Source organism: Rattus norvegicus, chromosome 12 (assembly GCF_021556685.1).
Source record: "Rattus norvegicus strain SHRSP/BbbUtx chromosome 12, alternate assembly SHRSP_T2T, whole genome shotgun sequence".
Taxonomy (NCBI): Eukaryota; Metazoa; Chordata; class Mammalia; order Rodentia; family Muridae; genus Rattus; species Rattus norvegicus.
The window spans coordinates 2,941,124-2,955,193 of record NC_141545.1 but is presented as its reverse complement, the minus strand read 5'-3'; the positions used below and the strand labels follow the sequence as shown (position 1 = coordinate 2,955,193).

General features: G+C 40.5%; 1 protein-coding gene and 1 pseudogene across 1 annotated transcript in view; both read right to left on the bottom strand.

Annotated features, from left to right (window-relative positions):
- Window positions 1-5,439, bottom strand: part of LOC134481229 (uncharacterized) — a 67,794-nt gene extending 62,355 nt beyond the window's left edge. Inside the window, exons 1-3 of the mRNA XM_087579615.1 lie at window positions 5,250-5,439; window positions 4,169-4,328; window positions 1,832-2,015 (exon numbers count right to left, since the gene is read on the bottom strand). Of these exons, the coding sequence (XP_087435741.1) occupies window positions 1,832-2,015; window positions 4,169-4,328; window positions 5,250-5,379 (474 nt within the window). The 5' untranslated portion in view covers window positions 5,380-5,439. The remainder of the gene's footprint in view (window positions 1-1,831; window positions 2,016-4,168; window positions 4,329-5,249) is intronic.
- A 4,759-nt stretch (window positions 5,440-10,198) lies between these two features.
- LOC148001964 (reticulocalbin-1 pseudogene) lies at window positions 10,199-13,067 on the bottom strand (annotated as a pseudogene).
- Between the last annotated feature and the right edge of the window lie 1,003 nt (window positions 13,068-14,070).

Genomic DNA, 14,070 nt, shown 5'->3' with positions numbered 1-14,070 from the left:
GTTTCCGGTTCAGTGAGGAATTAGTGGGAGCTATTATGTGTACAAGTCTCTTAGACTCCAGCAGGCTGTGCTGCCCTGGCCTGTACTTATATCCACTTCAGAAAATCTTTCTATGCAGATACTTGCTGGTCCTACCTGAGTTACAAACTTTGCACAGATAACATAAACAACACAACACCAAATTCCCCAGAGAGAGGATTTGAAGAAAAGCCTTCAGTAAGCTTCATGTTGACTCATCATAGGCCCCTCACTAAAACTAACCTGCTTCCTTCATAGAAGACCTTGGAAGCATCAGAAGAAGACAGTGACTCATAGTCAGTTTTCAGGAACTTTTCATAACATTATAGTTCACATGATATTAAAACAACCTCAATATCAGTCAGAAGGAGAATAATGAAATAAACTACAGTGACTTTTCTGAACTACAACTTTCTGTACAAGACTGAGAGGGAATCTAGCCTGAAAGAATGACAGGCAAACGATATAGTCAGGAAAACAATGTCAGCAGAGGGATGCACTATAAGATTCCATGCAAGATCATGGTGAAGCCAATAAGACAAACCAGAATCTTCAAGGAGGATACCTCTACTCAGGTAAAGTGAAGAAATCTAATCCTTATTTTTAAAATAGCTGAATGGCTAAAGAATGTGTTGACAAATAAGAGAGAGGGCTCTACTTGGAACTGGACAAGTGATGCAAAGACTGCTGGCCAGCACAAAACAGGAAGCTGAAGGTTTGCTGAAAGACCTAGGCTAAAAGGACTAAGTTAGGTCTAAGTTAGAGAATGACTGGACAAAATCAGATGTCATTATCTGGCGTCCCCATATACCCACAAATTGTAGGTCACCACAGCAATGTACACACACAGAAACACACTCACACACACTCTCTTTCTCTCTCTCTCTCTCTCTCTCTCTCTCTCTCACGCACACACACACACACACACACACACACACACACACACACACACACATACATACCAAAAATCATAAGTTGGCAGAAAACAATGAAGTTTCCATCATGCTGAGGAACAACATAATATAGACTACTCAAAGAAGGTATTTTAAGAATTTCTACTCAGCTATTTTTCCCTAAAGGAATAAAAGGGCCTAGATTGCACTCTTCTTGATGAGAATGGGGGTATATATGGATAGCTTTGTTCTTGAAGTCCCAAATCTCTCATGCCAATTCTCAGTTTGAGAACCCACATCCCTGCTCTTCCAACCAGCTTCAGAGTATAAGGACAAGATATGAACTCTCTAGGAAACCTCAAACAAAACAGGACTGACATGCTGCTACTCAGGCTCTGTCTGGTACCTAAGATTTACGAAGCATGAAGAGATGGTCTTGATATACAGGGAAAATGGGGGAGAAAGAACAAATCCACCAAAAGAAGACAATGAGAACCATTTCTTTAGCATTTCCACCAGGCTCTCCTCCTCGCAAACTACTACCTTCCTGGAATCTCACAGGATCCCTGTAAAGAAAATGAGCTCCAGGATTTTGCTTCATCCATCAAAGCCCTGTGCAAGTCTAAAGAGTGGCTCCCACATAGCACTCTCCACACATAATGGCATGTAGTGCTGTGATGTGTGATCAACCTATCTCCCTTAATAAACTGCAGATTCTCAAAGAGCAGGAGCATTTGCTTTCCAAACATGCAGTTTCTTGAAAAAGGGCTATCTCCACAGAAAGCCTTGTAAATGATCACATAAATGAACACTTGGATGGGACATAGGTCAGTACATGTAACAGTAATGGACAGTTACATTGGTTGGTCTAAATTCATGATAAGACATGAGGACAACCTGTCCCTGAGGCCTAACATTACCTGCTGTTGCTTGGCTCTGGGGACACAGATGTAATTGCTGGCCTCCTCACAGAACCTCTTTGCTTTCTCATAGGATGCTGGCAGTTTAGTCTGCTCCACCAGCAGTTGTCTGTTCTCATTCAGCAAAATCCTTATATTGTTCTTCAATTGAATCCATTCACGCAGGAGCTGGCAGTGCGTGTTGCTGAACCACAAACAATAAATGTCAAATCCCAGGAAGCTTCTATTTGCCTGTCACTCCTGCAAGTACAATCATCCCTTCAAGGGCCCTCATCTCCAGACACCAACAGGCTAGAGCCACAGTATACAAGTTAGCACCAATTAGAGGAGGCCAAATCCAGAGGCCACATTCCCTGTGAATCAAAGTACTTCTGAAAATCCTGACACTAAGATGTTACATCAAGGTAGAAGAATTGGACCATATGGGTGCTCATATGTCCATAGTATGCTAAAACCATCTGCAAGTAGAGGGCAAATCCCCTCTGATGGATGATAGAAGACCCAATAGCTATACAATCTTTGCATGTGTATCTCATGGATCACAGAGAACCTGTCAGTGTCCTAGAAGTTGAGAGTTGATTGATATTCCCATCATGGTGCAAATCTTTTCTATGTAGAGGAGCAATCGATAATGGGGAAAATAACAATTGGAGGGTCTTCTAAACTCTTCACAGGTAGGACCACTGAGTCCTAAAGTTACAAATCCAAGACCCTGTGCCAGGAGGCAGGCTTTCCTGTTAAAAGTCAGACACTACAGAACCAGAGCCCTGACTTTTGTTCAAAGTCATACAGGACAGAAGCATTCCCTGCCTAGTGCTGGGTTCTCATCTCTGTCAGGGACTCACTGGTAGGAACTATTCACTTGTATGAGTTCCTTGTACCTCTCCATGGCATAACTTATTGAGTTGGTCACCATTTGCATAGCCATCATTCTCATCTCATGTTTGGATTGAAGTATTAGCAATTCGAGATCCGGCCTGTCTTAGGGCATGGCCCAAGGAACAAATAACTGTGTGAATTCATGATTTCAGAATTAGGTGAAATGTAAATAAGAAATATCCATTAAAAATTCAAATTTAAGAGTGGGGAGGGAAGAATGTGGCAAACACAAAGACCAGAGCAAAACCACAACAGTGAGACAACATCAATTCTTTCAAGGAAATATTTCTACGCAAATCAGCAAACATTTATTTTGAAAAAAGGACTCTTTAAAAGGCTGTGGAGATATGGTTCTGCAAAGACCCCTCTGTACTAGAGTGGGTGGAGCCTGTGAAATGCCTGTTTAGGAATAACAAATGTCCAGAATTTATTACCACAATCACCATTTCTAGGTCACAATAACGGTCCCTGATAGCTAAAAAAAAAAAAAAAAAAAAAAAAGTAAAGTCAAAAAATAAATGAAGTTCAAATCAGTCAAAAAAAGATTACCTGAAATCAGACTATTGACTTGATTACTTAAAGCCAATTTATGGCACATACTTGCTCCTTTGAACTGTGTCCTATTTGTGCTGATTAAACTTATTATCCTGAGCACAGGACAACAGAGCCAGGTTACCAGGTCCAAGGAGCTGACTGTCAAGAGTTGGCCAGGTAAGCATGAAGGCATTGACTAATTCTGTAAGAAGTTTCCTCCAGTCTGTGCCACAGCCTTGGGTCCAACAGATAGTTATGATGACATTTCTTTTGTTTTGAAAGCAGGGATTCTCAAACCTTGCTTCCTATTGTTACATGAATTCCCAGAGGGCATAACTACTTAGACAGGGAAGAGGATTTGTAACCCCTCCTTCCCTCAGGAGAGTCCTATCTACCACCAAAGTAAATAGAAGGTGCAAAGAGTTCTGTTGGTCCATGTGGGCTTCCACGCTATCATGACCTGCAAACTGTCCATCAGACAGATCCTCAGATCCCATCAAAGGTCCCAGTCTCCAGGTCCTGAGCAAAACACCCAGAAATATGTTCATATAAATACATACCAACCCATATACAAACACAATTAGAATGCCAACTACTTCCATGGAGATGCCATAGAATCAGTGTATAGTGAACAAAATCAGAGTAAATGAGTGATGGCATGCAGGAATTTCATTCCCTCACTTAGATGCATCAAGTCTAACCAGGTCCTTCCAGCTATTGACAGAACTTATGCTTATCCAAGGAGCTCAGGGTCAAGTAAAAAGGAGGTTGACCCTAAACACACAGCACCTAGCTTATCTCACAAGCCAATGCCTGCCAAGGCTCCTCAAAATCCAGGATGAGAGGTGAAACTCTCTCGTGATATGAGGAAATCTTGGGTTAGCAGAGACAGAGCACAATACAGTGGACAGGTTACTGGGCTACCTGTAGTCCCAATCATCATAGATATAAAGGTCCAGGATTTGATAAAGTGCATGCCTCTCGAATTTACACTTCTGGATTTCAAATTTGAGTTCCTCCAGTTCCTTTAGACGCTTCTCTTGCTTACTGATGACATTTGGGGATGATGCCTTCCTACCAAAACCTGTAGATAGATAAACCCAAGTGAATTTGCATATTTGATGGCCCATGGGAGGTAAAGAGCATTCTGAATCCCAAAAGGAGGTTGAGGAAGAGGAAATGGTAGAGACTGGGTGAATGCCTGAAACAGCAGAAAAGCTTTCTTTGAGCTGGATTCTTTTTTTTTTTAAGATTTATTTATTTATTTTGTATATGAGTACACTGTTGCTGTCTTCAGACACACCAGAAGAAGGCATCGGATCCCTTTACAGATGGTTGTGAGCCACCATGTGGTTGCTGGGATTTGAATTCAAGACCTCTGGAAGAGCAGTCGGTGCTCTTAACCACTGAGCCATCTCTCCAGCCCTCGAGCTGGATTCTTAAGCTATGTCCCTCTTTCCAAACTCTAATGCCATACATGTGCCAAGTTCACTATTATAGAACCCCTCGCCCTGAAACGTATAACCTGACTCAGACATAAACTTGTGGGACATTGTTATGTCATATCAGATGTGGTGCAGATAAATCCTGGAGTTCATAATGTTTAGCACCATCAAGCTCTAATCATATGTGTTCCAGCCCAAAGTGTCTAAGACCTAAACTCATGACTAGGGGTGCATCTTTCCTTGTTCTTGTTATCAGAGACTTATGTAACCTACAATAATCTAGAGGACGAAGGGATTCAATTCCCAACCATGGATGGTCACATTGTTAATCTCACAGTGCCTTCCTCTGCCATTCATTGACACAAACAATTAAAAAGCTTCTAGAAAAGAAACTGAAGGCTTACCAATTTCTGACTTTCTCTCAAATTAATAATCAGGAACTCCTGACTCTTGTTTTGCCTTTGAGAAATCCCAAGGCTCATGCTGTAAGGCCTATTCTTAGAAGGCACATCTCAAACCTACCTCCTCAAGGAAGTTCCCCAACTCTGCCCAGGACTCACCAAGCCTTCCCCAGAATGATTTCATCCTTCCTGTTTTAGTAGACAGGAGGTCAGCTTCCTTCTGCCTTGGTGTGGTCTCTCCTTGATCTCCACTCTCCTTCCAAAATAGCCTGAGCAGCTGGCAAAACATGCCTGTTTGTGAACCCAAAGGGAACTGAAGTAATTTCCCAAAGGCAGTTGGTGTCACCACAACACAATCACAGAAGATTCTAGGGATCTCTTAGATACAATAGATTGTCCAATGAAGGGCTTACTGATGATGTCACTGGGAAGTTCTATGGCCTACCTGCTAACTAGCTCTCCCCAAATTGATCAATTTCTGTGGGGGCCCTTTCCTGCAGTCTCTAATGTGTCACCGGAAATACCGTTTGGCAACCTCAATTCCGAAGCTAGATATTTCTCTCTGCTTCACTAGAAGTCATCAATGCTTTTGATGGCATTGAGAATGGCTTACAACCCTGAATTGGATAAGAGATTTTTCTTAGCACCCAAATCTCTAGGGACCATGGACGAGGGAGATTTTTCTTAAAAATAAATCTACCACCTTAGACAATGGATGTGATATACATTTCTATTCCCAAGGTTTTCCCTTCTTCTGGATGCCAATATCTTTCTTCTATACTTTGATTGTGTAAAACCTGGAAATATTTGCTTACTGTGCAGTCCTTCACACCTTGACATTGTTTCATTTAGACATCCATGTATTCCACAAAATCAATGGTCTATAATCCTATTTTTTTGTAATAAAACTCCCTTTTCTTGGGAATATAGGGATCAACTACAGGGCATATATAAAATTATAAATTTCTGTGCCTTTTATATACTAAGTTGGACATCCTCACTTTTTGAAACACAACAAGACAATTAAATTGGACATCAGTGAGCAAACGTCAACCTGGACCTTGTGTTACTACATTGTAACGACATAGCCATCACTTCTCCAATACCATTCTTCCTGAATTTCCAAGTCCTATTTTAAGGATATTGGGGACTGCACTGTGATCTTTTACTCATATCACACATAAAAATCGGAGGATGGGCACGGACTGGAAAGGCCTAAGGTCAGGTTAAACCTCAATTTTAATGGATCCAGAAGTTCATGAGGGAGTCCATATGGCATTGTCATATATGGATTCTGTGTTCTTATCAGAGGAGTTGTAATGCCACCTGAATGTGTGCTATAATGCCACCTAACCTCACTAATGTCAGAGTGAAGCTCATGTATGGCATTTGTGGGCAGAGAAATGCCTTTTACTACCATCTCCATTTGTACAATATCACTATGCAAAGCTCAAAACAGAGGGGTGGAGATTGTGGAGTCCTTGGAAGTTGAGGGTCTTTTATTTTGATTAAGGCACATATTTTTCCTATGTAATTTTTTCCCCTTTCTTTTTCACTAATGATGGATGACATCTTTCCTGGCCTGAGATATACTGGGGTCCAATTTTTGGATTACCAGAGCTTGTATTTTAGATATGACAGGCCCACCAAGGGTCCTACTCCATACAGAAGGTATGAATAAGTCCCACGTGCTGGAGTAAGTTAAAAAAGTCTGTGACGACAAAGACCTGATTGAGAAAACAAGAGACAAGCTGTTCTTCAAGATCATAGTGGTATGATACTAAGAAAATGTGAATAAGGCATCAGGTAAAAAGATCAATTAGGAGGTCATAGGCCTAGAAGGGGTTGCCTTTGGTCTCAGTGGAGCTGCCATTCTTTCACCCAGTCCTTCATCTCTGCCACAAGACCAGAGATTTCCCCAAACAACTGGCTGGCCTTACTCAAAGACCTGGCAGGGCTTCTCCCTGTAGAATAGGAACTGTAGAGTCCTTGAGGACCCACCAAGAGGTCTCCTCAACACAGATTCCTTGTTGTCAAAGGAAAATATTCCTGCAGAATCCTGCCATGGCAGTAGGAGTTTCAACTAGGCTGCTCTTAGGTCCAGCTCACCGGATGCAGGCCTGAGGCCCAGCGGTATCTGGGGAAAGAAGCAGCACACACTACCTCACAGCTCTCTCTTTGTTGGATGCAACTGCTAGAAGAGTAATAGGGCTTTTGTTTCTTAATTTGTTTATTAGAAATACCTACAAAGCTGGTTAAAGTTGCAACATGCCTTTAATATCAGCGTGCAGAATTTTTTTAAATCGCTTTTTTATGTTTGGATATTGTTTTTACTCCCCTCAGCAAATATCTCTGTGCTTAGAATGTTAAGCACATGCTCTGGAGGGACCTATTATTCAAGTTAGGCAAAGCTTTTGTTCTTACCAACCAGTCAACAGATGATGCCATTACTTACTTTCAAATAAGAAAACAGTCTTAGAGAAGTGAGTTAATCTGTAAGCTATCACAGAAGAAACACATCATGACTGTGGAATTACACCCCAATCTTTTGCATTTCCTAAGTTCTTTTATTTCTTTTTTTTTATTTTTGACATTTTTATTGGATTTTTTTGGGTATATTTCTTTTTTTTTTTTCAATCCTCGCAGGTATCCTTTATTCCTCTCCTCCCATTTACAAGTAGGAATTTCATCTGTAATTGTTAGTCCAGATAGTTTGGTCTATGGCTTAGATATCACCTTGGCCTGTTGCTTTAGCATAAGCTGTGTTAGGGGCAGGCTCAATGGTTCAGGACTTAACAAATAATAAATTCCACTACACCTGGATTCCTAGCCTCACACTCAGAAAGGGACTATATTTCTATTCACTATTAAAAAAAAAAGACCCAGTTCATTAACAAGTAAAAAAAATTTCTCAAGTATATTAAAGGGTTTACCATGGTCATACAGTTTGTCAAATGCCTGGCATTCATCATTTTTCAAATCCAAAAATTTCTTTCTTATTCATATTTTCTTTTTTGATTATTTCTCAGTTTATTTTTTATTTTTTTAATTTAACTTTTAATAGATATATTTCTTTATTTACATTTCAAACGTTATTCCCTTTCCAGGTGTCCAGTCCATAAGCCCCCTCCAGCGCCCCACCCCCACCCCATGTGGGTCTTTTACTTGTTTCGTTAAAGTAACCGAAAGATAATTTATATTATTTGGGCCTATTGTGAAGGGTATCATTTCCCTAATTTCTTTCTCAGCCTGTTTACCCTTTGAATAGAGGAAGGCTACTTAATTCTTTGACTTAATTTTATACTCCAACAGTTTGCTGAATTTGTTGATCAGATTAAGTAATGCTCTGGTGGAATTTTCGTGTCACGTAAGTATACTATCGTATCATCTTCAAATATTAGTGTTTTGACTTCTTCCCTTCTAATTTGTATCCCTTTGACCTACTTTCATTGTCTGATTGCTATAGCTAGGACTTCAAGTACCATATTGAAAAAGTAGGAAGAGAGTGGGCAGCCTTGTCTAGTCCCTGATTTTAGAAAACCTGATTTTCCTTCAAGTTTTCTCAATTTAGTTTGATGTTAGTTACTGGATTGCTGTATTTTGCTTTGACTATGTTTAGATATAGGCCTTGAATTCCTCATCTATCCAGGACTTTATTCATGAAAGGGTATTGAATTTTGTCAAATGATTTCTCAGCATCTAATGAAATGATCATGGGTTTTTTTCCATTAAATTTGTTTACATGGATATTTTGTTGATGGATTTCCGTATATTAAAACATTGCTGCATCCCTGTGATGAGGCCTACTTGATCAAGATGGATGATCGTTTTGATGTGTTCTTGGATTCAGTTTGAAAGAATTTTATTGAGCATTTTTGCATCAATATTCATAAAGGAAATTGGTCTGAAGTTCTCTATCTTTGTTGTATCTTTGTGTGGTTTAGGTGTAAGAGTAATTGTGACGGGGTTGGGGATAGCTCAGTGGTAGAGCGCTTGCCTAGGAATCGCAAAGCCCTGGGTTTGGTCCCCAGCTCCGGAAAAAAGAACCAAAAAAAAAAAAAAGAGTAATTGTGGCTTCATAGAAGGGATTTGGTAGTGCTCTGTCTGTTTCTATTTTGTGGAATAGTTTGCACAGTATTGGTATGAAGTCTTCTATGAAGGTCTAATAGAATTCTACACTAAACCCATCTGGTCCTGGGCTCTTTTTGGATCGGAGACTTTTAATAACTGCTTCTATTTCTTTAGGAATTATGGGGTTTTTCCATGGTTTATTTGTTCCTGATTTAACTTTGGTATCTGGTATCGGTCTAGAAAATTGTCCATTTCTTCCACATTTTCCAGTTGTGTTGAATATAGGTTTTTGTAGTACAATCTGATGAGTTTATTTAATTTCCTCAGATTCTGTTGTTATGACTCCCTCTTCAGACCTCATTTTGCTAATTGGCATACACTCTCTGTGACCTCAGGTTAGTCTGCCTAAGGGTTTATCTATCTTATTGATTTTCTCAAAGAACCAGCTCCGGGTTTTGTTGACTTTGTAGTGACCTTTTTGTTTCTTCTTGGTTGATTTCAGCCCTGAGTTTGATTATTTCCTGCCTTCTACTGCTCTTGGGTTTATTTAATGCTTGTTCTAGAGCTTTTAGGTGTGCTGTCAAGCTACTGACATATGCTCTTTCTTGTTTCTTTTTGCAGGCACTCAGAGCTATGAGTGTTCCTCTCAGTGCTGCTTTCATTGTGTCCCATAAGTTTGGGTATGTTGTATCTTCATTTTCATTAAATTCTAAGAAGTCTTTAATTTCTTTCTTATTTCTTCCATGACTAAGTTGACATTGAGTTCATCTTCCATGTATATGTGGACTTTCTGTCATTTTTGTTGTTATTGATGACCAGCCTTAGTTCATGGTTATCTGATGGGATGATTGGGATTACTTTTATCTTCCTGTATCTGTTGAGGCCTGTTTTGTGACCGATTATATGGTCAATTTTGGAGAAGGTACCATGAGGTGATGAGAAGAAGGTATATCCTTTGGTTTTAGGGTGAAACGTTCTATAAATATCTATTCAATCCATTTGTTTCATAACTTCTGTTAGTTTCTCCATGTCTCTGGTTAATTTCTGTTTCCCCAAACTGTCCATTGATGAAAGTGGGGTGTAGAACTATTATTGTTTGAGGTGCAATGTGTGATTTGAGCTTTAGTAAGGTTTCTCATGGTTTAGGGACACAACTGCTATACAACTGACAACTATAGCAATCACCCAGAACATCTGCCCAAAGCCCATGACGGTAGGCCACATGAGGATGAGTAGCTTTCAAAGTTCATCATGATTTTTGGTAAGATCTTCCTTGTAATTGATGGCTTGACTTCCCACAAACATGTTCCAGTTTTGTAGAATCTCCTCCTTGGTTAGCATCACATCCTTGTTTTTGTCTGACTCATACACCAGACGCCGGGCCTCAGCCCCTGCATGGTCATAGTTGTGAGGGAGGATTCAGTGTCCAATCTCATCCTTGTCCAGCTTCCCATCCTTGTTCAGATCTGGGAAATCATTGAACTGCTCCCATTTGGACAAAACCCAATCTGGCTCAGGGGCATTGTCCTCGTGGGAAAAACATGTCCACAATATACTCATCCTGGTCCACAAGTCCTTCCCTGTTCTTGTCGATATCCTCCAGGGTTTCCAGAACTACAATCTCCTTCATATGTTTCAACTCCTCTGAGTTCAGACAGGCAATGAATCCCTCTCGAGTAGCTGTCAGGTTGCTGTCAATGACTGAAGCCTTAAACCTCCTCATCTCATGGAGGCATTTTTTTAAAGGCGTGAAGATCAGAGCTATCTTGGGATTCAGCAAGGTTTCCCAGGTAGTAGCCAAAAGTAGACTGCTTGTATTCTTCCCAGGAGATCTTTTCGTCTATGTCCCTATCATAATCCTACCAGAGTTTAGCCACATTATGGTAGATGTATCTTTTTTGTACCTGTTTGATCGAAACTTTCAGCTGCTCAGTAGTAACAAGGCTGCCTCCATCACTGTCAATTGAATCAACAATTTTCCCCAGCCTCTCCTTGCTCTCATCCAGGCTTAGCTATCAAAGGTCTTGGAGTCCTCCTTGCCCAGGAAGACCTCATGATCGTACAGGAAGCTGTGCTTGTCCTCTGGTGGCCACTGGCCCAGCTCTGAATCGGGACAAACTATGTGCTCCTTGCTCATCATGCTCTTGGCCCTGAACACCAGCACCAGTGCCAGCAGCAGCCCATGGAGAGTCCCAGGATGACACCTGGCACCAGAGTCACGAACAAAGGGAGGCAGCAGGGAAGTAGGGGGCTAGCAGCACCTTATCCGCTGTCCCCTACCCACAGAGGGCTTTTGTTACATTTCAAATGTTATCCCTTTTGCTGGTTTCCCATCCATAAAACCCCTTATAACACCCCTTTCCCCTTTCTACTATGAGGGTGTTACCACCCAACCACCCAGGCCTACCTGCCTCCCTGTTCTGATTTTCCCCTACACGGGGGCATCAAGCCTTGATAAGATTAAGGGCTTCTCCTCCCATTGGTGCCCAACAAGGCCATCCTCTTCTACATATGCAGCTATAGTCATGGGTCTGTCCATGTGTACTCTTTGGATGATGGTGTCAGCCCTGGGAGCTCTGGGTGTTCCTTATTGTTGTTCTTATGGGGCTGTAAACCCCTTCAGCTCCCTCAATCCTCCATTGAGGACCCTGTTCTCAGCTAAGTGGTCGGCTGTAAGCATCTTCCTCTGTATTTGTCATGCTCTTTAGTCTACTTTTTTGAACAGATCACCACAGAAGAACAAAGATGTATTGTCTTGGAGTGATGTTGTATCGACAAATAGATGATTTCTTACTTCTTAATGATGATTGTAAAAGAATTCCTAAAATTAGATTAGTAATTCAAAGCCTGTTTATAATAGGACTGCTATTATGTTCTCTCTGATAATCAAAATTGCATTGAAAACTCTTCCATTCTTAAAGTGTCATGAGTAAATTGCTTCTGCAATACCAAGCAGGCATCTCCAAATTAGAGCCCATTCTAAGAGCGTATAAACCAATTAACCAAAGTTCATAAAAAGAGAATTAATGACTTACTGTAGGTGCAAGGACCGACCATAAAAAATTGACTGGATTTGCCTATAGGTAATTTCACTTACTCTTTTCTCACAAAAATTACAGTTTTTACTCTCCACGAACCTGTAGAGCCAGTGACAGATGATGACAGTTTATCCTGATAATTACTCTTAATGGATATGCATGTAAATATTCTCTGTTGTAAACTTATTATTCAACTTATGATTTGAATTCGTGTGCAAACTTGTGGTGAACTTTTTACCATGTGATGATGTATTCCGAAAGATATACAAATGCTGAGGACAAAGAGAGAGAAAGCTTTTTACACAGAACTGAACCGAACAGGACAGAACTCAAGAAGAACTTAGAAGTAAAGGCATAGCGTTGAGAATAAGGCCTTGAGAGTAAGGAAATTATTGTGACATAAGAGCAAGAGGAAAGGAGATAAGAAGAGTGCAAAGAGAACTTTTTAAGCGAACTTTTTGGAGGCAAACTTTTGTACAAACTTTTAGGAAAACTGAAGAACTTATATCGAAATGTTAAAATCACTGCTCATCAGCCTTCAGCGAGGCTCACTGGCTAGCCTCTGCTCTTCAGTCAGGCTCAACGGCTAGCCTCTGCTCTTCAGCCTTCAGCGAGGCTCACTGTCTAGCCTCTGCTCTTCTGTCATGCTCACTGGCTAGCCTTTGCTCTTCAGTCAGGCTCACTGGCTAGCCTTTCCTCTTCAGCTGGGCTCACTGCCTAGCCTTTGCTCTTCAGCTGGGCTCACTGCCTAGCCTCTCCTCTTCAGCTGGGCTCAGTGGTCTATGGGGTCCTAGCACATTGCTTAACCATCTGCTCATGACTGCCTGGCCACACTGACCACCTGACCGCACTTATTTCTTAAAGCCATTCTCTAGAAAGAGCACAAGAAACCAAAGAGAAACACCACCGGGACCTTTTCCCATGGGCTCCGCTTAACCTTAAGTACTTTTGTTACTGCTTTAAAAAAGTGAAATACAATTTCTGCTATTCATATGGCCAAGAGAGCTGTGCAGTAGTCGTTGCTTTATGGAATTTGGTGCTAAATCAAAAGATTCCTTTATTCTATTACAATGTTATCTGTATGTTGTACGATGTATCTTTAGAAAACACAACACTAAATTCCTAAAATTTACATGTTTTAAGACATCAGCTCATGGAGAAACATAACTGCTTACCTATCTAGACTGACCTTTTTTGCTATATTGCAGGTATAATCAAGTTTCTACACTACTTCCATGATTTTCAAGAAGGCTTAAGACAAAAATAACTTGAACATAATGGCCAGAAAGGGGATTCTGTCAAGTTGTCTTATGTGGGACAAGATACCAAGATATGACTGGTAAACCTAAAACCACCTGTTCCCAAAACTAACAGAACTTATAGAAAATACATACTTTCTTACCATTCCTCTGCCCTGATGGTTAAGTGATTTATTGAGCACCTACTATGATCTTAGCACTGTGCATCTAAGGGTGAAATGGTGAATAAAAAACTTAATAAAAAGCTTCATTAAGGAATAAAGAAAAATGAAACATAACTTTGAAACTCAGATTCCATTTAAGCAACACTACGATTTCTTAACTGGTGATTTCTGAAAATTTCATCATTTTTACATGGGCTTCAACAGTAATGATACTCAGTCTCGATTTTGTTAGTCGCAAATATGCAAGTCACACTTCTTTCTTGGCTCCCACAACTGTCAACGGGAACAACACTGTCACTGTCCATTGTGCTTCCCTATCAATCCTGTTATGGATGGTATAAATTCGAGTCTTTTAAATGTGAATACAGGCCACCAAAAATCCTTGAGGGCAAATTACACAAACCGGTATATTCTCTAAAACATTCACATAGGATTTTACTGATATCAC